This window comes from Elephas maximus, chromosome 16, assembly GCF_024166365.1.
Source record: "Elephas maximus indicus isolate mEleMax1 chromosome 16, mEleMax1 primary haplotype, whole genome shotgun sequence".
NCBI classification, from domain to species: Eukaryota; Metazoa; Chordata; class Mammalia; order Proboscidea; family Elephantidae; genus Elephas; species Elephas maximus.
This window is the reverse complement of record NC_064834.1, coordinates 82136440-82160952: the sequence shown is the minus strand read 5'-3', so window position 1 is coordinate 82160952 and position 24513 is coordinate 82136440. Positions and strand designations below refer to the sequence as shown.

General features: G+C 50.7%; 2 protein-coding genes across 2 annotated transcripts in view; both read right to left on the bottom strand.

The window, feature by feature from the left end:
• INPP5A (inositol polyphosphate-5-phosphatase A) overlaps positions 1-11688 on the bottom strand; it is a 205951-nt gene extending 194263 nt beyond the window's left edge. Inside the window, exon 1 of the mRNA XM_049855984.1 lies at positions 11337-11688. Within this exon, the coding sequence (XP_049711941.1) occupies positions 11337-11411 (75 nt within the window). The 5' untranslated portion in view covers positions 11412-11688. The remainder of the gene's footprint in view (positions 1-11336) is intronic.
• Positions 11455-12603, bottom strand: LOC126059412 (proline-rich protein HaeIII subfamily 1-like). Its single transcript, XM_049855110.1, has 2 exons — positions 12217-12603; positions 11455-11904 (listed from the first exon to the last, which is right to left on the bottom strand). The coding sequence occupies exons 1-2, from the start codon at positions 12601-12603 to the stop codon at positions 11455-11457; spliced, it is 837 nt and encodes a 278-aa protein (XP_049711067.1).
• Positions 12604-24513: the final 11910 nt, after the last annotated feature.

Genomic DNA, 24513 nt, shown 5'->3' with positions numbered 1-24513 from the left:
TGAGGAGCAACGCAGCCACCAGGGCCCTGCACAGACCGGCTCCAGAGCGACTGATCAGCAGGACAATCAAAGATGCTGGAGACCTGCCAAGCGTTTAGCACAATCCACAGACGTCCAGGGGCATGGCTGCAACATGGTGACACTCTCCCAGAAGGCAAGAAGTGTGAAAGAGGAGGACAGACAGCCCACCTGACGGATAGGTCTCTGGAGCCAGCCCCGCCCCCTCTGGGATTGGTGGAAGAAGAGAATTAACCTCTGACTCCAGTCTGCCCCAAACAGCGGCAAGTTCCTGCCACAGAGGGCAGAAGCAGGCGGCAGTGGATTCCTGGTGTCTTTCCAGGCACTCCTCTTTGTGCTAATAAACACCAACCACGAGAGGCTGGCCTGTGTGTATGTGCTGTGGTGCAGATGCACTGCCCCACTGATCGGACAGGGCCAGAGACAGGGCAGCAGGACCAAGCACAGCATGCCACCTGAGGCCCAAAGCCCTCTAGAACACCAGCATCCTGGCTTCTGCTCCAGGCAGCACTCACATCGCCTGCAGGTGTGACATCACCACATTCACGTGTGTCCTCCTCTGTGGTAGAGGGAGCAGGGTAGCCAGGCATGGAGCGGGTAGTACTGGGGCTGCAGCCCCTGCCCTAGGCCGAGGTGGAGGGAGCCAAGCAGAACCTGCTGCCCCATGAACACCCCATCAACATGAGTTATCCATGTGGCCAAAGGCCACTTAACAATACGGCGAACTAACCATCCTTGTGGGACGTCTATTATTTAACGGCACAGGCCAGAAAATGCAAATCAAATGAGACCCAGAGCCCTGCACTGGAGGGCACTCACCAGAGATGGGACACACAGTGCTGGCATCGGGCAGAGAGCTCTGGGTGCACAGGCAGGCAGCTCCCTAGCACTCACAGGGCCTGCCATTCCATCCCGGGAATGTGTCCAGGAGAAATGAGCACTCAAAGTGCACACAGAGCTCATGAGGGAAAACACACGCAGCATTAGTCTTAGCAGCCAAACTGGCCAAGGCCCACGGACTGGTGAACAAACACTGCGTGTCCACACAGCGGACATGACACAGCCACAGAGGAGTGGCCTGCTGGAACAGTGGCAACACAGGTGTTCCTGAAAGGGTGACGCTCATGGAAGAAGCCTCAAGTAGATGGCCACATCCTGGGCAATCCCACGATGACATCCCAGGAAGACAGACCTGCAGAGCCAGAGGGCAGGCCAGCGGGGGCTGGGCCGGGCAGGGGCCAGGGCAGGGACAAGGGCAGGGGTTGGGGCAAGGGCTGGTGGAGGCTGGGGACCGGGCAGGGACTGGGGCCAGGGGCAGGAGTTGGGGCGAGAGCTGGTGGGGGTTAGGGAAAGGGCTGGTGGGGGCGGGAACCAGGGCCGAGACTGGGGCCAGGGCAGGGACTGGGGCCAGGGCTAGTGGGGGCCAGGGCTAGGGCGGAGACTGGGGCCAGGGCAGGGACTGGCCAGCAAATGGGCAGGAGGGAAGTTTCACAGTGCTGCAAGTGTTTTAAAACTGCACTGTGGTGATGGCTGCACAGCTGTAAATGTTTTCTAAAAACCATTGACTGTACTTAACTGGGTGAACTGTGTGATATGCAAATCATAACTCAATTAAACTGTTACAAGTGAAAGGAAAAAACAGAACTAGAGGTGGGAACCCACAGAACTTCCCCACCAGACCACTGAGAGTGCCTGTGACAGCGTATGTCCTCACCCGCCGCCACCCCTGACTCAGCCTACGTCTGTGTGGAGCCAGCAGAGCTGGCACCAGCGTCAGGCCTCATTCCTTCCCTCCGTGCCTGGCAGGTTCAAACAGCACCCCCACCTTCACCTAAACTCTAACAGGCATCACAGTCCTGCTTCTCCCATCACAATCAGTCAAGGTCCAGGAACCCCAGCTCACTGGCCTTCGATGCCCTTCTAGCTACACTCACTGCTGGCCGCACCCACTCAAGGGGAAGAAGCTCCCACCCAGCACAACACGAGAAAAGCTGCATCAGCAGTGGATGGAGAAGAGGGCAGAGCACAGAGAATGTAATTAACTCAGGCTGGGAGGGGTACACGAGACGGGAACTGCATCCCAGGCCGGCAGCTGAGCTGCACCTTGAAGGGGAGGAAATCTTGCCGCCTAGACAAGCCAGATGCCAGGAGGGACTCCTTGGGAAAGAACAGCATCCACAGAGGCGCACAGACATGGAAAAGCGGGTGTGCTCGAGCACAGACAGGACTGCTCGCTGTAGGGGGGCTAGGGTGGCAGGCAGAGAGGACGTGGTTGCCTCTCGCTGCCAGCCCTGGGTCTAGGGGGTTGGAGGTGGGTAGGACCTCAGCTGCAGTCTGGAGAACAAAGCTCCTCTCCAAGTACGTGTGCCAGTGTTGCTGCTGGGCAGGGCCACAAGTGCACACCCTCACGGGAAGCTGGCCACCCAGCCACCCGTGCTGAGCTCAACCCCAGCAAGGTGCCACGCAGGGCACAGGACCGAGGGACTGGGAGAGCTGAGAGCCACGAGGGAAGAAGGGGGCGGAGACAGGACCTGGCAGGGAGCCAGCAGTGCCCTGCCTGCCCACAGAGGTCAGGAGCCCATTCCCTACCCCCTTCCCCACCCGCCACATTTCCCACTTGACTGATGCTTGAAGAGGCCCAACAATGCATCAAGATCACTGGTCTGATAAGGGCAGGGCCAACCCCAGGCTCCATTCAGGCCAGGAGCCCCAGTGTGGTCTCGACATGGCCACAACCAGTGTCGCAGGCTTTTGAATACCCTCCTCTAAGCCTGCCAGGCAGGCTCCCAGAAAGCTGCTCCGACACCTGACACAGCTCTGGGGAGACTCCTGCCACACCACCTTCAAAATCAAAGGCAGTGGGGGGGTGCCTAACTCGCTCTTCCCATCCCTGCCCACCTATTGGCAAGAGGGAAAAGGAAGAGCAGGAGAAGACACTGGCCAGGTAGGGGCCAGGACGCACACACGCAGACTCTAAAGACCATGCTCCCGGAGATGGGCCTGAGTGTCCTTCACTGAAGGAAAAAACCAGAGGCAGCATTTTCTGTGAGCTGGGGTGAGACCACGTGGCTCCTGGGAAGTTCGGCTGATCAGGCATCGTCAGGCACCCAGACCAGCCGCTCTTCCGACCTGCTGCAGAACCGTCAGACCCTGAGCCTCTGGCCAGGACCCAGGTCAGTTTCCGCATCGTCTCATTTTAGGTCAGACAGCATGTTACACCACATACCGTATGATGCCGTGGGAAACGTAGCCAGATCCCCAAGGCCCTGCACCTTGGAGCCCCAGACACCCCGCCCAGCAAGATCCGCCCCCCCACCGCACCAGCAGTCCTGGGGCACAGGCGGGGTCCGCAGACACCCCTCAGCAACCCTCCCCCCGACCCCGCAACACACCAGTGGTCCCAAGGCACAGGCAGGGTGCGTACAAGTGGATGTGCTTTTCCAGGCCGTTTCTATCTCTCAGAACAAATTTCTTTTCACTGAAAATTTAAATTTCAGAGACAGTACAGGCACCCAAATCCTCTCCCCAGGACAGGAGCCAGATAGATGCTCGACACAGCACCACGGCCTCAAGGGAAAGCCACCCACATCAGCTCTCCAAACCCGCCCAGTCCCAGGTTTACTTCAGTTACTAAAGGATCTGTATTTTCTTGATCAAAGTTCTTTTTACTTGAAGAGACCCAATGACCTTTGCGTTTGCTCCATATTTTAGGTTGCACTGGATGAGCTGCGGCTTTATTCTCTCACCATTAAAGGTTAAAAGCCCATATAGGTTTTTGTTGGTATCTTTGGTAAGGTATTTTCATCATTATGTGGACTCTCCAATGGGCTGGAAGCAAAGCTGGAGCTGACCGCTCAGTACCTGCCCTACAGAGGGGTCCAAGTCTGGACACTTTCTTCGGTCCCACTGCACTAAACTGGAACACAACCTGCTCTTCCCCGGGAGGCGTGCCTGTCGGGGGTGCTGGGTGGTGCACTGCCACCATCACAGGATGGGGAGCAGACAGAGGGGCGTCCTGCAGCCTGGGGGGGAGGGGGCTCCACTGCAGGGAATGAAAAGGGGCAAGGGGTAACCAAGGGCCTGGTGGGAACCCGAGGCCCAGCACCCTCCTGGCCACCCTCCTTCAAATCTCTGCTGGGTCAGAGCTGCAGGGCAGTCTCAGGTCCCAAAACTCACTGAAGTGACAGAAGGTGGCGCTCATGAGTCACCTCGTGTTGGCCTTGGGGACACACCCCTCCTCTCTGCCACTTCTCCCCCAGGCCCACATCGGATGGGGGGGTTCCAAAGCACACAAAACCCCAGGGAAAGCCAGTGCTGCTCCTCCTAGGCACGGAGACAACAGCATAGGAAGCAGCAGGTGCCTGTGAACGCCATCCCCATGACCCAGCCCTACTACTCCCTCCTTGACCACCCCAAACCAAGCTGACCTTCCCTACCTATCTGGACAGAACCCACCTCCCACGGGGGAGGCCTGCCCACTGGGGCACACCCTGGGCAGTCACCACTCACTCCCGTTACCCAGCAGAGCCTGCAACACAGAGGACCCTCCCTGCTCCTTCCCCGCAAAGTACCCTCGACCTCCTTCCAACACCTACCTCACTCACACAGGCCAAGCCCCTAGCCTCCCAGTCAGTCACCAAAGGACACGGGGCCTCCAATGGGACACATCAATAGAAGGATGGCCCGGACATTACAAGTCCTAGAAACGCCCTCCATTCATGCCTCTGCGCCTGAATCGTGGCAACCACCCCAGAGAGAGCGGTCCAGAGGGAGCAGCACCACCCCTCCTCCCACCACACCCATCACTCCCAACAGTCCACGCTGGCAGCACTGCCAGATGCAGGCACACCTACCCCAGACCTCTGGGCAGAGAGCTGTCTCCTCAGTTAGCTCTCAGCAGGGGCTGGGGCCAGTGGGCACAGACTTCCTAACTGGGCTATTCTCACAGGACTATCCCACAGACCTACTGCTGGTGACTGCTCCCCAAAACAAGCAAAGTAGTGACATCAAACAGGTAGCTCTCCACCACCAAGTAATCCCAGTTCTCCTCTCAGCAACCCCCAATGAGGCGAAAACGAAATGCTGAGGATGAATGTGTGTGCACAGAGCACCACAGCTCCCAGATAGGGAACACAGAAAGGGCACAGGGGTGGGTTCCAAACACCTGGCGGGAGGACAAGAAGCACGAAGAGCCTGGAGGTGGACAGTCAGCAAACTGCCACCTTTACTTTGAAATTCCAAATAGCATCAGAGGAAGGCAAGAGCTGACATCTGCTAGGGAGAGAGGTGGCACCAGGCTTAGAAAAGCCCATGGGCAGGGAGGAAGCAGCGAGATGGCCAGTCCTGGGCATGGACTGAACCCACGAAAGATGCCACAAGTCTACAGCAGGCCAGGAGGACTGGCCAGTTAGACCACCTCATTTAATCTCCACTCCGGGAGATGGGCGGTAGCCACCCTACAAGCAGGATTCCAAACTCGGGCAAACAGAGCATAATCTCACAGAGAAGGGGGTGAGATCCCAGATCAGAGGAAGTGACGCCAAGACAGAAAACAAACACTGAGCCACACTGGCCAGCGAGCCTGTCAGGATGAGGCCTGGGAGGCCTGGGTGGACCGAGGTGAGCCCACAGAAGAGACGCGGCAACCCCCCAGCACGCAGGCAGCCTCAGCAGCTGTGTGTGGCATGGAGGGCGTGCCTCCACAACCAGAAAGCCCCCCATCTCTTCTACGAGCACTTCCCCGCACAATCCAGCAGTGGAGCTCTGCCCTACACTTTCTCGGGGGCAGCAGAGCTGCACTCTGTGCTGCAGGGCTGCTGGCCTCATTTCACTGTCTCCTGGGACAACTGGGCATCTATGCAGAGGGGCCTAAGCCTAACGCCCAGGAAGTGAGAGCCCCGAGAAGGGCTGCCAGCCTACACCCAGGGCACATAATACTGAGAGATGGGGTGGGGACAAATACGGGGTATCCAGGAGACCACAGAAAAAAGTCTTTGAAAGAGACACAGTAATGCACCTTGGCAGGGATGTGGAGCAACCGGAGTCCTCAGGCCCTGCTGGTGGGAATGCAAAAAAGCACAGACCGGCAGCTGTGGTACACGAATACCCACAGCAGCATTATTCACAATACCTCGAAGGTGGAAACAACTCAGACAGCCCTCAGCTGAAGAAACCAAAACCAAACCCAACCCACTGCCATTGAGTCAATTCTGACTCATAGCGACCCCACAGGACAGAGTGGAACTGCCCCACAGGGATTCCAAGGAGCAGCTGGAGGATTCCAATGGCCAATCTTCTGGTTAAGAGCCAAGCTCTTAACCACTGCGCCACCAGGGCTTCCTCAGCTAACAGGGAATAGACAAAGCATGGTCCATACACACAGTGGAATGTTACTCAGTCACAAAAAAGAACGAAGCACTGATGTGAACTACCATGTGGGTAAAAAGCCAATCATGAGGACATATCACACACGTCCGTTTGTATGGCGAGTCCAGAACAGGCAAACTCACAGAGACAGAAAGAAGACAAGCGGTTGCCAGGGCTGTGGAGGCGGGGGGACAGGGAGGTGGGAGGTAACGCCTATGGGTGTAGGTCTCTTTTCTGAGTATTAAAAACTTTCTGGTGATGGCTGCAGAACCGTGAGGACACAATAAAAGTCTCAAATGGGCTCAGTGTGTGATGTTGTGAATTACATCTCAATAAAGCTGCTACCCACCAGTCCTTAAGGAAGTTGAGGGCCCAGCCACCACAGTGACCTCGACCTCCCTGGATCTGGCAGCAGGATGGTCCTCCTTGGGACACAATCTAGGGGTGGAATGCTGGGCTGGTGCCTGCAAAAAGGTGAGGGCACAGGCTGAGACCCCCTTCCGAGATGGGTGCTAGGGAAATTAGGAGGCCAAGCAACGGCGGGAGGGGTGGCGAAGGGATGTGAGGGGATGCGAGTCTCAAGGCTCTCCAGTAGGAGAAGGTGTAGCCCGTCTGATGCTGACACACCCCGCTGCCTCCTCCTGTGCCCCACAAGCACGTCTGGTCTGGTGTCCATCCCCAGCACCAACAGGAATTAGGTTCCCGTAAGCTGGCTGATCGCACACACCCCCCAGCTAGCTTGCCCAGGCTAAGCCCACTGTATCAACTGTGGTGGGCTCCCCAGGTCTGGGTAGGGGAGAGGCTAAGGGCTGACTAAGCAGAGGGAAACCAGCTCACAACTGACACTCGGCTTCGGGAATGAGCAGGACAAAGAGCTGACAGGCACACACCCAAGACTGAACTGTTTCCCAGAATCCTCTCCCCGAGGAACGGCCTGACCATGTAAGGGTGGGAGCATATGCCGCGCCCGAAACCACGGCCTCCCAAGTTCACCTTTCAGTGCAGTTAATAGAAATCTAAAGAGCCAAAGCCAGAAGCCTCCTTGTCACAGATCCAGCTGTCCCAAGCAAACTATTAGCCTATGCCCCCGGCCACACCTTTCCGAGCAAATGATAGCACGTCTGACGTGAGTCGAGAAAGGCCACACAGCAGTGTAACACAGCCTTCTGAGGGCAACACCGTGGCGTTCGTGATAAAACTGGAACACCCCCAGGTGTCCCGGCAGAAAGGAATGTTCACGCAAGTCCAAGAAGTATCAGGAACTCAGCAGAGGTTCTAGGAGAGGGCAGGGGTCTCCGAGGGCCCCAAGACCTCTTCATAATAATCCTGTGAAATTACTCCCCTTTTCCACTCTCATTCTCCCCGGTGGACAGTGGAGCTTTCCAGAGGGTCAAGACGAGTGATGGCATCATCACTCGGATGGCTAACTAGAGTGCTTGTGCATTCCTGTGGCTAAAAACCGTCTCGGTTCTCACGTCTAACATGGTAAATACTGACAGTTATAACCTACACTAAAAAAGCAGGTGCCGACGAGTTGATCCCCCTCAAGGCCATCTCACGTGTGTCAGCGTAGAACTGTGCTCCATAGGGTTTTCAGTGGCTGGTTTTTCAGAAGTAGGTCACTGGGCCTTTCTTCTGAGGCACCTCTACGTGGACTCAAACTGCCAACCTTTCGGTTAACAGCCAAGCACATTATCTATCTGTACAGCCCAGGGACTCCATAACCTACACAAACCTCCATAATTTAAGAACATAAAGGATCACAGAGACTGAGAAACACCGTGCTCAAATATTCACCACAACAGTGTCTGCAGGATTGAAAAACAGAAGCAGCCTGTGGTCCCTCCATGAGGACAGCTAAGTGAACTTTTGCCATCCTGGGGGACACAGCGAAGCCAGGAATACTGAAGAGCAAGGGCACCCCGCCAAACCAAACGTGCTGTCAATCCCAGGGTGTAAAGAAGAAACCATGCGTGGATGGGGAAGAGGGTGGCTTCGAGGGAAGGCTTTCAAAACTACGAAAGCAGAAACATACTCCTTGTGCAAAGCCGGAAAACAGCGTCCTTGACAGCACTGCCTGTTTGTTTCAAACTCAAACACTCTCTTCCCTGGAATCTTAACCCCTCTAGGACAAGAGTGATGCAGCAATCACACAGGAAAGCTTGGTTTGCTAGGCAATGAAACTGGGCAGGAAAGAGTTCCTTCCCAGGCCTTACCGCCACCTGAAGACTGTTCAACAGCACAGGAACACATCGTGCAAAGGGAAATGGGGTCATCAAACTCATCTGCTGAAATCTACCATCAACTAAAAAATTAAAATCTCACTTGCTCCAGAAGTAGCTGCTGTCACCTGCCAGCCTTCCACCCCCAGGGAAAAATGAGGGGCTGATTACAGCCCAACCCTCTGCTTCTCCATTTGGTGCCACACTCCACCAGGTCACCATAAGGGGGTAGCCCTCAACCCCTCCCAAGCGAGCCCCAAATGCTCAGTGTCCTCGAAAGGCAGATACGCCCTACACTAGCCTTTAGTCCAAAGATGCCTGGCATAATTAACCTATGCACTGTTACCAAAACAAATGCTCCGTTCAGATGTAAACATCATGCAAAATTCCACATAACGTTTAAGAAAAATGGAAATTCAGAAGGAAAATGTTACTGAACAAAAGTAAATTAAGTTAGGCGTTCTAACGTCAACAGAGAGAAATGGGTGTGTACAGTTGAAACACGAAAAAATGCTAGAACTTAGAATCAAAGATTACTGGAAAGAATGTTTGCACAGCAAAATTCTTTTTCCTTTGGGAATAAAATGCCCCACCATGCTTAATTTTCCTGACATTTCTGAGGTTTTGAAGCCACAGCTAACGGATCTGAATCATCTGAGCAAAACCATGTTATAGTGACATATTACTGGAAAGCCTAGAATAGAATGCTAAATATACAGACACACACCCAGGGCAGGCACTTTTGGAGAAAATGATCAAACATGAAACTAGATCAAGTTGTCCATAACAAAGTCTGAGAGAGAGCAGTTCACCTCCAGCAGGTAACCAACCAGGCACCTAGAAGCTAAAAGAAGAAAATAACAAAAGTGGCATCCAGCTTTTATTGAAAAGCAACGATCTCAGTCTGTGCACAAACTTAGCATAATGAAACACTTCACCTCTGACTGCTGCAAGCAAAGAAAAGCCTGGCAAAAAACAAGGACCTTCCCCTGAAATCTAAATCACGCCCATATCAGCTATACACACCACGGAACTGGCTCTGCCCAAAGGGTTCACCTCTGGAAGGTGGAGGGAAAGGGGCTGCCCGGGCCCCATAGGTGCCACCACCCTCTCTTCCCTCCACAGCATGCCTTCTGGAGCTCCATTTGCATTGGCTGTTTAAGTACCAACAGCGGGGCGGCACAAGATGCTGAACTAGGTCAGCCTCGGCCTGCCTCTGGGGAGCTCCAAGGCGCCCTGGGCCTAGGGCTCCGTCTCCAGAGAGACAGCTCCGGAGTGCCCCCCTCTCTGTTACCACCGCAGCCCAGCCCTCCTGGGTGGGATCTGGAAATTGGAGGGAGGGGCTATAGAAGGTAAAGGCCTTGGGCAGTCCACATCCAGTTGCCGGCCTTGAAGAGTTTCTGAGCATCTTTTTCTTTCATAAACAAGAATACAAAATCCTCCTCCCAGCTTTCAACTGTCTCCCTTGTTTGAGAACTAAAGAGATACTAAGTTACCAGGCAAACAGGGTCCTGCCCCTCCAGCACTGCTCATGGAGAACAGATGACAGGGAGGGAAGCAAGCACCAGGGCAGACATGGACCAAGGCAGGCGTGCACCAGGGCAGGTGTGCACCAGGGCGGGCACTGACCAGGGGATCAAGGCCAGGGTCAGAGGCAGGGTGTGTCTGGGGGTGAGGGTGGGGTCCAGAGTTCCAGGCCCTGGGTTGGAGTCCCAGTGCCCAGATTCAAGATCAAGGACCCAGGATCAGAATTTGGGGGTCAAGGTTTTGGGTTTAGGGTCAGGGTCAGGGCCAGGTGTTAGGGCTTAGGGTTTGGGATCGCATTTGGCGCTTGGGGTCCAGGCGCAGAGTTCAGAATGGGAGTTTGGTATTTTGGGGTTTGGTGAGCTGGAAATAGGGGAAAGGGTTCCAGGGTTGTACATTCGGAGTTCAGGGACCAGGGTTCCAGGATCAGGACTCTGGTGGGCCAGTGTTCCGGGGATCAGAGTTGTTGGGGGGAGGTGTTTGGGGACTGGCCCTGGGGCTTCGGCTGGGAGGCTGGGGTTCCCGGGATACTGGTTCCAAGGTTCCCAAATAAGGACTGTGGTCAGGGTCTAGGGACCAAGGTTCCACCGGGGACCTGTGCTTTTGAGTTCAGGGGTCGGTGTCCGGTATTTCAGGGATCCAGGGTCGGGGTCTGCAGTTTAACGTCTGAGAGACCCGAGTTTTGGAGTCCAGGGAATCGGGCCTCTGGGTTTCCGGGGTGCGGGCACGGGGATTCTGGGTCACGAGGGATTTGAAGTCCAGGACCCTGGGACCGGGGTTCCAGGTCTCCCGTTCTTGGGGTGTAAGGTCCAGAGTTCCAGGGAGCCAGGGTTCTGAGGTCCAGGTCCCCGATACCGGAATTCCACGGCTCCGGGTCTGGGTCTTGGGGTGTCAGGGACCAGGACTCCGGGGATCCAGGGTTCTGAGGCCGGGTCCCTGACATCGGAATTCCACGGCCCCGGGTCCGGGTCTTGGGGTGTGAGGGCCAGGGTTCCGGGGTCCAGGGTTCGGAGGTTCGGGCCCCCGATGCCGGAGCTCCAGGGCTCCGGGCCGGGGTTTGCGGTCTGAGGCACCGGGGTCCGGGGATCGGGTCGGGCCCGGCCGCCCTACCCACGGCCCCGGCCGCCCTACCCACGGCCCCGGCCGCCCTACCCACGGCCCCGGCCGCCCTACCCACGGCCCCGGCCCGACGGCGGCGGCACTTACGTCGTCGAAGAGCGAGCCCACGTTGGCCGTGACCAGCAGGACCGCGGTGCCCGGGACCGCCGCCCTCCCCGCCATCCTGCGGCGCCGCTCCCTCCGCGGGCCGGGCCCGGCCGGGGTCTCAACGGCCGCCGCGGGGCATCAGCGGCGCCGGGGGGCGGCCCCGGGGCGCATCGCGGGCTCGCGCGTCCGGCCGGGCCTCGCCGCTTGCGGCCTCCTGTCGCTTGTCGCTCGTCGCCGCCGCGGTCCCGCGCCGCCGCCGCCCGCGCCTCACAGCGCCCCGCGCGCAGCCATTAGGATCCTGCCGGGAAAGTTCCCGCAGCAGCCGCCGCCGCCGACTCGGCCGACAAGTCCCGCCCCCGCGACCGGCGGACTGGGGCGGGGCCTGCGCGGGGCGGGGCCTGTGCAGCCGGCGAGGGACGGGGCGGGGCCTGTGCAGCCTGCGAGGGTGGGCGGGCGGGGCCTCCGCGGCCAGGGGGGAGGGGCGGGGCCTGTGCAGGGCGGGGCGGGCCCTTTGCGGAAGGAACTGGACCTGCGCGGCCGGAGGGGAAGAGGCGGGGCGGGGCGGGGCCTGCGCACGGTGGGCGGGGCGGGACTGCGTGGGGCGGGACTTTCCGGCCGCGGCGCTCCTGTCAGTCAGTCGGCCCCGCCCCCTGGGCCCACCTCCCAGGACCGCCCCGCGGCTGCGCGCACATTCCGTCCTCCCCCCCCCGTGACGTCACGGCCCGGCTCCGACGGTGTCTCTTAAAGGGCCAGCGTCCTCCCAGCGACGCGGCCAGCTCGCTTCTCTGTGGGACTGTCGTCTACGCGGGTACCCCCGGAGCGCGCCCAGCGCCTCCTCCAGGCCTGGCCCTAGACTCTAGTCACATTTCGGGGTGCCTGCTTCCGGGCCCCCTCCGTAGTGGCGGGGATCGGGGCGCCCCGGGCAGTGCGGCCGGGATGGAGGGGAGACATGCAGCGGCGTGAGCTTCCCGACCTTGGAACCTGGATCCTGCACGGGCGGCGGGGGGTCCCCAGCGAGTTCCCAGGCCCGGCGCGGGCTCTGTTTGCGGGGACGGGAGGCTCCCCAGCCAGGGAGCCTGAAAGGGATGACGCCCTGCGAAGAAGCGGAGCCCGGTCGGCCCCCTCGTGGCCCAGTGAGGAGCCTCCGGGCAGAGCCTCCCGACCGCTCGCTCAGCAGGGACTGACGGCGCCGGAGCCAGGGAGAGCACCGGGAGGCATGGCCGGCCTGGCGGGCTGAGCGCGCAGAGGGGACGATCAGCGAGCTCATCACACGTGCAGTCCGACAGGGGGTGGGGGAGGAGTGGCCCGGTGGGGCAGTGCAGCCTGAGTTGGAGTGGACGATCCCAGAAGTGCTTGTTGCTGTTGTTGTTAGGTGCCGCCGAGTCGGTTCCCACTCATAGCGACCCTATGCACAACAGAACGAAACACTGCCCGGTCCTGCGCTGTCCTTACGATCTTGTTATGCTTGAGCTCATTGTTGCAGCCACTGTGTCAGTCCACCTCGTTGAGGGTCTTCCGCTTTTCCGCTGACCCTGTACTCTGCCAAGCATGATGCCCTTCTCCAGGGACTGATCCCTCCTGACAACATGTCCAAAGTATGTAAGACGCAGTCTCGCCATCCTTGCTTCTAAGGAGCGTTCTGGCTGTACTTCTTCCAAGACAGATTTGTTCATTCTTTTCGGCGGTCCATGTTATATTCAATATTCTTCCCCAACACTACAACTCAAAGGCGTCAACTCTTCTTCGGTCTTCCTTATTCATTGTCCAGCTTTCCCATGCATATGATGTGATTGAAAATACCATGGCTTGGGTCAGGCTCACCTTAGTCTTCAGGGTGACATCTTTGCTCTTCGACAATTTGAAGAGGACCTTTGCAGCAGATTCACCCAGTGCAATGTCTCTTTTGATTTCTTGACTGCTGCTTCCATGGCTGTTGATTGTGGATCCAAGTAAAATGAAATCCTTGACAACTTCAGTCTTTTCTCCCTTTATCGTGATGTTGCTCATTGGTCCAGTTATGTGGATTTTTGTTTTCTTTATGTTGAGGTGCAGTCCATACTGAAGGCTGTGGTCTTGATCTTCATTAGAAAGTGCTTCAAGACCTCTTCACTTTCAGCAAACAAGGTTGTGTCATCTGCATAACACAGGTTGTTAAGGAGTCTTCCTTCAATCCTGATGCCCTTGTCTTCTTCATCTAGTCCAGCTTCTCGGATTATTTGCTCAGCATACAGATTAAATAGGCACGGTGAAAGAATACAACCCTGACGCACACCTTTCCTGACTTTAAACCAATCAGTATCCCCTTGTTCTGTTCAAACAACTGCCTCTTGATCTATGCAATGGTTCCTCATGAGCACAATTAAGTGTTCTGGAACTCCCATTCTTCGCAATGTTATCCATAGTTGGTAATGATCCACACAGTCGAATGTCTTTGCATAGTCAATAAAACACAGGTAAACATCCTTCTGGTACTCTCTGCTTTCAGCCAGGACCCATCTGACATCAACAATGATATCCCTGGTTCCACGTCCTCTTCTGAAACCGGCCAGAACTTTTCGCAGTTCCCTGTCGATATACTGCTGCAGCCGTTTTTGAATGATCTTCAGCAAAATTTTGCTTGAGTGTGATATTAATGATATTGTTCTATAATTTCCACATTCAGTTGGATCACCTTTCTTGGGAATATGCATAAATATGGATCTTTTCCAGTCGGTTGGCCAGGAAGCTGTCTTCCATATTCTTGGCATAGACAAGTGAGCACCTCCAGCGCTGCATCTGTTTGTTGAAACATCTCGATTGATATTCCATCAATTCCTGGAGCCTTGTTTTTCACCAATGCCTTCAGAGCAGCTTGGACTTCTTCCTTCAGTACCATTGGTTCCTGATCATATGCTACCTCTTGAAATGGTTGAATATCTACTAATTCTTTTTGGTATAATGACTCTGTGTATTCCTTCCATCTTCTTTTGATGCTTCCTGCATCGTTTAATATTCTTCCCATGGAATCCTTTACTATCGCAACTTGAGGCCTGAATTTTTTCTTCAGTTCTTTCAGCTTGAGAAACGCTGAGCATTTCCTTCCCTTTTGGTTTTCCATCTCCAGCTCTTTGCACATGTCATTATATTTTACTTTGTCTTCTCGAGAGGCCCTTTGAAAACTTCTGTTCAGTTCTTTTACTTCATCAATTCTTCCTTTTGCTTTAGCTGCTCGACGCTCAAGAGCAAGTTTCAGAGTCTCCTCTGACATCCATCTTGGTCTTTTCTGTCTTTTCTTTCTTTCCTGTCTTTTCAGTGACACCTTGGTTTCTTCATGGATGATGTCCTTGATGTCATTCCACAACTCGTCTGGTCTGTGGTCACTAGTGTTCAATGCGTCAAATCTGTTCTTGAGATGGTCTCTAAATTCAGGTAGGATATACTCAAGGTCATATTTTGGCTCTCATGGACTTGCTCTGATTTTCTTCAGTTTCAGCTTGAACTTGCATATGAGCAATTGATGGTCTGCTCCACAGTCGGCCCTTGGTCTTGTTCTGACTGATGATATTGAGCTTTTCCATCATCTCTTTCCACAGATGTAGTCGGTTTGATATCTGTGTGTTCCATCTGGCGAGGTCCATGTGTATAGTCGCGATTTATGTTGGTGAAAGATGGTATTTGCAATGAAGTCGTTGGTCTTGCAAAATTCTATCATTTGATCTCCGGCATTGTTTCTATCACCAAGGCCATACTTTCCAAATACTGATCCTTCTTCTTTGTTTCCAACTTTCGCATTCCAATCACCAGTAATTATCAATGCATCTTGATTGCATATTCAATCAATTTCAGACTTCAGCAGCTTATAAAAATCTTCTATTTCTTCATCTTTGGCCCTAGTGGTTGGTGCGTAAATTTGAATAATTGTCGTATTAACTGGTCTTCCTTGTAGGCGTATGGATATTATCCTATCACTGTCAGCGTTGTACTTCAGGATAGATCTTGAAACGTTCTTTTTGACAATGAATGCAACACCGTTCCTCTTCGAGTTGTCATTCCCAGCATAGTAGACTATATGATTGTCCAATTCAAAATGGCCAATACCAGTCTATTTCAGCTCACTAATGCCTAGGATATCGATGTTTGTGCATTGCATTTCATTTTTGACGATTTCTAATTTTCCTAGATTCATACTTTGTACATTCCAGGTTCCAATTTTTAATGGATGTTTGCAGCTGTTTCTTCTCATTTTGAGTCATGCCACATCAGCAAATGAAGGTCCCAAAAGCTTTGCTCCATCCGCATCATTAAGATTGTCTCTACTTTGAGGAGGCAGCTCTTCCCCAGTCATCTTTTGAGTGCCTTCCAACCTGGGGGGCTCATCTTCCAGCACTATGTCAGACAATGTTCTGCTGCTCTTCATAAGGTTTTCACTGACTAATGCTTTTCAGAAGTAGACGGTGGGGTCCTTCCTAGCTCAGCTGAAACCTGTCCTCCATGGGTGACCCTGCTGGTATCTGAGTACCGGTGGCATAGCTTCCAGCATCACAGCAACACACAAGCCCCCACAGTATGACAAACTAACAGACACGTGGTGGCCAGAAGTGCTTAGGAGGGAAAATCCAACAGACTTGGGGATAGGGTACAAGAGCGAGCAGTCAGTCAGTCCGGCATTTCCTCCCGAGTGCCAGAGAGGCTTCAGAGGCCCGGCAGGGCTGGACATGAATTGATGAGGGTCAGACAGGTCCTTAGGTGCTCCAGACCAGCGCAGCCCAAGAGAGATACAAGGAAAACCACATTTGCAATGTTAGTTTTCTGGTGGCTGAGTTAAAAAAAGGCAAGCAGTAATGCTAAGGTTAATCTTAATACATTTTATGTAACTCTAACCAAGCAAATACAAATATTATCATTTCAACATGTAACCAATATTTTGAAGTTATTAATGAGATTTTTTTGTGTGCTGTCTTTGAAATCCCACAGGGGCACTTCCACCACATCTCAGTTCGCACAGGCCACACGTCCTGTGCTCAAAAGCCGTCTGTGGGAGGAGGAGACAGAGCCCCTGCCAGCAATTCCCTTGCATTGAGCTTTAGGCAAAACCACCATTCCCTTTTGAGCATACCTCCATGGCAATAGCATCAAGAGGTGTGTCTTCTGTTAAATAGGTGTTTATTGAAACAGACAGTGTATCCCAGAGACCACAGGAGAGGAAAGCATCCCTCCAAGTTTTAATGACCACAAGCTAAGGGCACCTTTAATAGACATCACTGTTACAGGTTGAATAATGGTCCTCGAAAGGTACATTGAAGTCCTCACCCCTGTACCTGCAAATTTGACCCTGTTTGAAATAGGGTTGTGTTGTTTTTATCAAATTAAATGAGCAGGGTGGGTCCTAACCCAAATCCCTTCTGAGTGGTGTCTTATGAAGAGAAGAACAGACACAGAAACGGACACACACAGGAGAAGAGAGGGGCCTTGTGACGACAGGCGTATGTGTCCACAAGCCTAGGAGCACCAAGGATCATCAGCAGCCATGGATGCTAGGAGAGGGCCATGGAGCAGGTCATCTGTCATGCCTTCAGAAGGAATCAGCACAGCTGAGAACCTGATTTGGAGAATAATACATTTCTGTTGTTTAAAACCACCTAGTTGATGGTGTTTTGTTGGGCCATCTGTTATGGATTGAATTATGTTCCCCCAAAATATGTGTTTTAAATCCTAACCTCCATGCCTGAATGGGGGTTTGGGGACTATGGCTTAAGGGGACTTCTAAGTCAATTGGCAGAATAATTCTTTTATGAAAACATTCTGCATCCCACTTTGAAATGTGGCATCTGGGGTCTTAAATGCTAACAAGCGGCCATCTAAGATGCATCAATTGGTCTCAACCCACCTGGATCAAAGCAGAATGAAGAACACCAAGGTCACACGATAACTATGAGCCCAATGAACTAGAGGCCACATGAACCAGAGACCTACATCATCCTGAGACCAGAAGAACTAGATGGTGCCCGGCCACAATCGATGACTGCCCTGACAGGGAGCACAACAGAGAACCCCTGAGGGAGCAGGAGATCAGTGGGATGCAGACCCCAGATTCTCATAAAAAGCCCAGACTTAATGGTCTGACTGAGACTAGAGGAATCCTGGCGGTCATGGTCCCCAAACCTTCTGTTGGCCCAGGACAGGAACCATTCCCGAAGACAACTCATCAGACATGGAAGGGACTGGACAATGGGTAGGAGAGAGAAGCTGATGAAGAGTGAGCTACTTGTATCAGGTGGACACTTCAGACTGTGTTGGCATCTCCTGTCTGGAGGGGAGATAGGAGGATAGAGAGGGTTAGAAACTGGCAAAATTGTCACAAAAGGAGAGACTGGAAGGGCTGACTCATTAGGGGGAGAGTAAGTGGGAGTATGGAGTAAGGTGTATATAAACTTATATGTGACAGACTGACTTGATTTGTAAATGTTCACTTAAAGCTCAATAAAAATTATTTTAAAAAAAAAAAACATCCTAACCTCCATGCCTGTGGTTATAATCCCATTTGGGAATGGGTTGTCTTTGTTATGTTAATGAGGCAGGATTAGTAGAGGGCATATTTTGAGCCAATCTCTTTCAAGATATAAGATTTAAAAAGCAAAGCAGAGATGGAGGAAGAGAGATACCAAGCCAGATGAAGATTGTCCAGGAGGGGAAGCTCAAAGAGACAAGGACCTTCCCCCAAGAGCCAACAAAGAGAGAAAGCCCTCCCCCAGAGCCAGCACTCTGAATTTGGACTTCTAGGTGCCTAAACTGTGAGAAAATAAACTTCTGTTGTTCAAAGCCACCTACTTATGGTATTTCTGTTACAGCAGCACTAGATAACTAAGACAGAATTTGGCACCGAGAAATAGGGGTGCTGCTCTAACAAATACCTAAAATCTGGAAGTAGTTTTAGAATTGGGTAATGGGTAAAAGCTAGAAGAGTTTTAAGGTGCTTAATACAGGGTCATGCTATGAGTTGGAACTGACTCAATGCATTTTTTTTTTTTTTCTTTTTAAATAGTAAAATCCTAGATTGCCTTGAAGAGACTGTCTTTTGAATTGTGGCCATCAAAGGCAATTCTGGTGAGGGCTCAGAAGGAAGTGAGGTAAGCTATAAAGAAAGTCTCTGTCGTCTTAGAGAATCCATGTGGTACCAGCAACAGAATGTTGCTAGAAATGTGGGTGTTTAATGTGCTTCTGGAGAGGCTCTAAAAGGAAATGATGAACGTGTGATTGGACAGTGGAGGAAGGGCGGTGCTTTGTATGCAGTGGCAAAGAACTCGTCTGAATTATGTTCAGGTGTTTGATGGAAGGTAGAACTTGTAAGTGATGAACTCGGATATCTGGCTGATGAGATTTCTAAGCAAGGTCTTAAAGGGGCCACATGATTTCTCCTTGCCACTTATGATAAAAGGGGACAAGAAAGAGATGGACTTAAAAATGAACCATGCAAAATGAAAATAGAACTTAAAGATTTGGAAAATTCTGTTCTACAAACTAAGGACACATATCCTAGAATGTTCACCCAGGAAGTGGCTAAATAATCTTTTGTTAAGGAGATTAAGCCTGTGACTGATGGATCTAACTAGCTACCACAGCAGAAACCTCATCAGCTTAGACCAAAGGGGACAGAGAAAGAATCAAAGGAAAGAAAGCTGTCTGCCTCTTGGAACTCTATAGGCAGGAAACAGGCCAAGGGAGCTACATCTGTTGTCCTCCAAGAAAAGAAAAGGACCACCCTGGAGAAGCTCAAAGGTCAGCAGAACTTTTGGAAGGATCACAGGAAGCAGGGCCTTCTCTGTTTCAAAGGGTGGGACCAAGATCTCCTAGATATCAAAGGGTGGGACCACAGCCCATTAGGTTTCAAAGAGTTGGATCTTTGCCAACTCAGTTCTGGAGTGCAGAGCTGCTGTTAAGTTATGCCAGGGTGATGGGGCTGCCTCCCAAAGCTGAGCACACTGGGCCGCCATGCCCAAAAGGCAGAAGAATGGGGCCGGCCGGGGGTGGGGGGGTGGGGTTGCCACTCAGATGGGCTAGGAAAATGTTGCTGTTCTTGTTAGATGCCATCGAGTTGATTCCAACTCATAATGATCCTATGTACAACAGAAACAAAACCAGTAAAGTATATACATACTTATATATATACACACACACATATGTACACTGTTGTTGTTGTTAGGTGCCATTGAGTCAGTTCCACTCATAGCTACCCCATGCACAATAGAACGAAACACTGCCCAGTCTTGCACCATCCTCACAATTGTTGTTATGCTCAAGCCCATTTTTGAAGCCACTGTGTCCATCCGTCTTGTTGAGGATCTTCCTCTTTTTCCCTGACCCTTTACTTTATCAAGCATGATATCCTTCTCCAGGAACTGATCCCTCCTGACAATATGTCCAAGGTATGTGGGACATAGTCTCACCATCCTTGCTTCTAAGGAGCATTCTGGTTGTACTTCGTCCATGACAGTTTTGTTTATTCTTTTAGCAGCCCACAGTATATTCAATATTCTTCTCCAATACCACAATTCAAAGCCTTCTATTCTTCTTTGGTCTTCCTTATTCATCATCCAGCTTTCACATGGGTGTAAGGTGACTGAAAACAGCATAGCTTAGGTCAGGGTCATCTTAGTCTTCAAGGTGATATCTTTGCTTTTCAACACTTTAAAGAGGTCTCTTGCAGCAGATTTGCCCAATGCAATGCATCTTTTGATTTCTGGACTGCTTCTTCCGTCACTGTTGATTGTGGATCCAAGTAAAATGAAATCCTTGACAATTTCAACCTTTCCTCCGTTTATCATGATGTTGCTTATTGGTCCAGTTGTGAGGATTTTTGTTTTCTTTATGTTGAGGTGTAATCCATACTGAAGGCTGTGGTCTTTGATCTATCTTTGTCAGTAAGGGCTTCAAGTTCTCTGCATTTGCAGCAAGCAGGGTTATGTCATCTGCATAACACAGGTTGTTAATGAGCCTTCCTCCAATCCTGATGCCTCATTCTTCCTCATATAGTCCAGCTTCTCAGATTATTTGCTCAGCATACAGATTGAATGAGTATAGTGAAAGGATACAACCCTGACACACACCTTTCCTAACTTTAAGCCATGTAGAATCCTCTTGCTCTGTTCGAATGACTGCCTCTTGGTCTATGTACGTGTTCATGAGCACCATTAAGAGTTCTGAAATTTCCATTCTTTGCAAAGTTATCCATAATTAGTTATGATCCACACAGTCGAATGCCTTTGCATAGTCAATAAAACACAGGTAAACATCTTTCTGGTATTTTCTGCTTTCAGCCAAGACCCATCTGACATCAGCAATGATATCCCTGGCTCCACATCCTCTTCTGAACCCAGCTTGAATTTCTGGAAGTTCCCTGCTGATGTACTGCTCCAGCTGCTTTTGAATGATCTTCAGCAAAATTTTACTTTCGTGTGATATTAATGATATTGTTCAATAATTTCCGCATTCAGTTGGATCACCTTTCTTGAGACTAGGCATAAATACGAATGTCTTCCAGTCAGTTGGCCAGGTAGCTGTCTTCCAAATATCTTGGCATGGACAAGTGAGCACTTCCAGTACTGTATCCCTTTGTTGAAACATCTCAATTGGTATTCTGTCAATTCCTGGAGTGCTGTTTTCCACCAATGCCTTCAGTGCAACTTGGACTTCTTCCTTCATTACCATTGGTTCCTGATCATATTCTACAACCTGAAAAGTTTGAACGTCAACCAATTCTTTTTGGCACAGTGACTCTGTGTATTCCTTCCATCTTCTTTTGATGCTTCCTGCTTCATTTAATATTTTCTCCATAGAATCCTTCAATATTGCAACTCGAGGCTTGAATTTCTTCTTCAGTTATTTCAGCTTGAAAAATACTAAACATGTTCTTCCCTTTTGGTTTTCTATCTCTAGGTCTTTGCACATGCCATCATAACGCTTTTCTTTGCCTTCTAGAGCTGCCCTTTGAAATCTTCCGTTCAGCTCTTTTACTTCATCATTTTATTCTTTTGCTTTAGCTACTCAACATTCAAGAGCAAGTTTCAGAGTCTCTTCTGACATCCATTTTGGTCTTTTCTTTCTTGTCTTTTTAATGACTTCTTGCTTTCTTCATGTGTGCTGTCCTTGATGTCATTCCACATCTCGTCTGGTCTTTGGTCATTAGTATTCAACATGTTGAATCTATTCTTTTTTTTATTTATTTTTTTGTGCTTCAAGTAAAAGTTTACAATTCATGTCAGTATCTCATACAAAAACCTATACACACATTGTTATGTGACCCTAGTTGCTCTCCCTACAATGTGATAGCACACTCCCTCTTTCCATCCTGTATCTCCCATGTCCATTCAACCAGATCCTGTCACCCTCTGCCTTCTCATCTCACCTCCAAACAAGTCTCATTTGTTTACCTGAGCTAAGAAGCACACTCCTCACCAGTATCATTTTATGTCTTATAGTCTAGTCTAATCTTTGTCTGAAGATTTGGTTTTGGGAATGGCTTTAATTTTGGGCTAACAGAGAGTCCGGAGGCCATGACCTCTGGGGACCCTCCAGTCTCAGTCAGACCACTACATCTGATCTTTTTACTAGAATTTGAGGTCCGTGTCCCAATTTTCTTCTGCTCCATCATGGATTCTCTGTTTTGTTCCCTGTCAGGGCAGTCATTGGTGGTAGCCAGGCACCATCTAGTTCTTCCAGTGTCAGACCGATGGAGTCTCTGGTTTATGTGGCCCTTTCTTTCTCTCGGGCTCATATTTTCCTTGTGTCTTTGGTGTTCTTTATTCTCCTTTGCTCCAGGTGGGCTGAGACCAATTGATGCATCCTAAATGGCCACTTGCCAGCCTTCAAGACCCCAGACACCACTCACCAAAGTGGGATGCAGAAGGTTTTCTTAATACACTTTGTTATGCCATTTGACCTGGATGTCCCCCAAAACCATGATCCCCAGACCCCGCCCCCCCATCCCTGCTACTCTCCCTCGAAGTGTTTGGTTGTATTCAGGAAACTTCTCAGCTTTTGGTTTAGTCCAGTCATGTCAACTTCCCCCATATTGTGAGCTGCCCTTCCCTTCACCTAAAATAATTCTTGTCTACTACCTAATTAGTGAATACCCCTCTCCTGCCCCCTCTCCCCACCCTCATAACCATCAAAGAATGTTTTCTTCTGTGTTTAAACCTTTTCTAGAGTTCTTATAATAGTGGTCAAGCAAAATATTTGCCCTTTTTCGAATGACTAATTTCACTCAGCATAATGCCCTCCAGATTCCTTCATGTTATGAGATGTTTTGCCAATTCATCGTTGTTCTTTATCATTGCGTGGTATTCCATTGTGTGAATATACTATAAATTTGTTTATCCATTCATCCATTGATGGGCACCTTGGTTGTTTCCATCTTTTTGCTATTGTAATACTGCAATGACCATGGGTATGCATTCAAATCTATTCCTGAGATGGTCTCTAAATTCAGGTGGGATATACTCAATATCATACTTTGGCTCTTGTGGACTTGTTCTAATTTTCTTCAGTTTCAACTTCAGCTTGGATATGTGCAATTGATGGTCTGTTCTGCAGTAAGTCCCTGGCCCTGTTCTGACTGATGATATTGAGCTTTTCCATCATCTCCTTCCACAGATTGTAGTTGATTTGATTCCTGTACATTCCATCTGACAAGGTCCATGTGTACAGTCACCATTTATGTTGTCGAAAAAGGTATTTACAATGAAGAAGTCGTTGGTCTTGCAAAATTCTATCAGTTGATCTCCAACATCATTTCTATCACCAAGGCCATATTTTCCAACTACCAATCCTTCTTCTTTGTTTCCAACATTTGCATGATTAATTATCCTGCATCCTGATTGCAGGTTTGAACAATTTCAGACTGCAGAAGTTGGCAAAAATCTTCAATTTCTTCCTCTTTGGCATTAGTGGTTGATGTGTATATTTGAATAATAATCATATTAACTGGTGCAGCCCAAAGCCAAGAGAAAAGAGTTGCCATCCCAGTGAGCCTAGAAGACAGAGCTGAAGCCCAGGGCCTAGGGGACTCCACTCAGAATCCAGAGGGTGTGGCCAAGACCCAGAGTCTGGAGGGCAGGGCCACTGCATAAACAGTCTTAGAGAAGAGAGGATTATTTTCAAGTCTTAAGAGCTAATATAATGTGTTCTGCTGGGTTTTGGACTTGCTTGGTGCCTGTTAACCCTTCTTTCCCTCCAATTTCTCCCATTTGTAATGGAAATGTCTACTTTGTGCCTGTTCTAGCATTGTACAGAGAACTTGTATCTAGATTTCACAGGTTCACAGATGAAAAGGAATTTCGCCCCAGGATGGGATACGCCTAAAGTCTCACCCATATTTGATTTAGATGTTTCAGAAGACGAGATTTTGCACTTGGAGTCGATTTAAGACTTCCGCTATATGATGGGGTAAATGAGTTTTGCACGTGGCAAGGACATGAATTTTTTGAGGGCCAAGGGTGGGACATTATGGCTTGAATTGAGTCACCCAAAAATACATGTTGTAAATCCTAAACTCCACGCCTGTAGTTATAATCCCATTTGAGGACGGGTTGTCTTTGATATGTTAATTAGGCAGGATTAGAGGAGGGTGTATCTTGAGTCAACCTCTTTTGACATATAAAAGAGATTAAACAAGCAGGCAAGAGAAGTAGAGATGGGGGAAGAGTGTTGCCAAGCCACAGGAAGATCACCCAGGAGCAGAAGCTCAAAGAGAAAACGACCTTCACCCAGAGCCAACAGAGAGAGAAAGCCTTCCCCTAGATCCAGCGCCCTGAATTTGGACTTCTAGCCTCCTAAACTGTGAGAAAAAAAGTTTCTGTTTGTTAAAGCCACCACTTGTGGCATTTCTGTGACAGCAGCACTAGATCACTGAGCAAGTCACCCATGTAAAAGCCACGTTCATGAAATCGGGTCAGAAGGGGTGTTCTTGTCCGTGGTTACCTTTCTTTACCTTTTGAGTGTTCTCCATGTCTGTGTGTTACCTTTGCCAAAAAAATAAATACATACATAATAATGATAGAAGTTGTTTAACAGCCCGCTTACCTGGCTTCAGGAGCCCTGGTGGCTCAGTGGTTAAGCACTCAGCTGCCAAGTGAAAGGTTCTAGTTCAAACCCACCAGCCGATCCACAGGAGGAAGACCTGGTGATCTGCTTCCATAAAGAT

Coding starts and splice junctions, on each gene's coding strand:
- LOC126059412 (XM_049855110.1), bottom strand. CDS start 12,603: ATGAGCTCGCTGATCGTCCCCTCTGCGCGCTCAGCCCGCCAGGCCGGC. Junction 11,905..12,216: donor ACTACGGAGGGGGCCCGGAA/GCAGGCACCCCG, acceptor CACCGTGCGCAG/GCCCCGCCCCGCCCCGCCTC.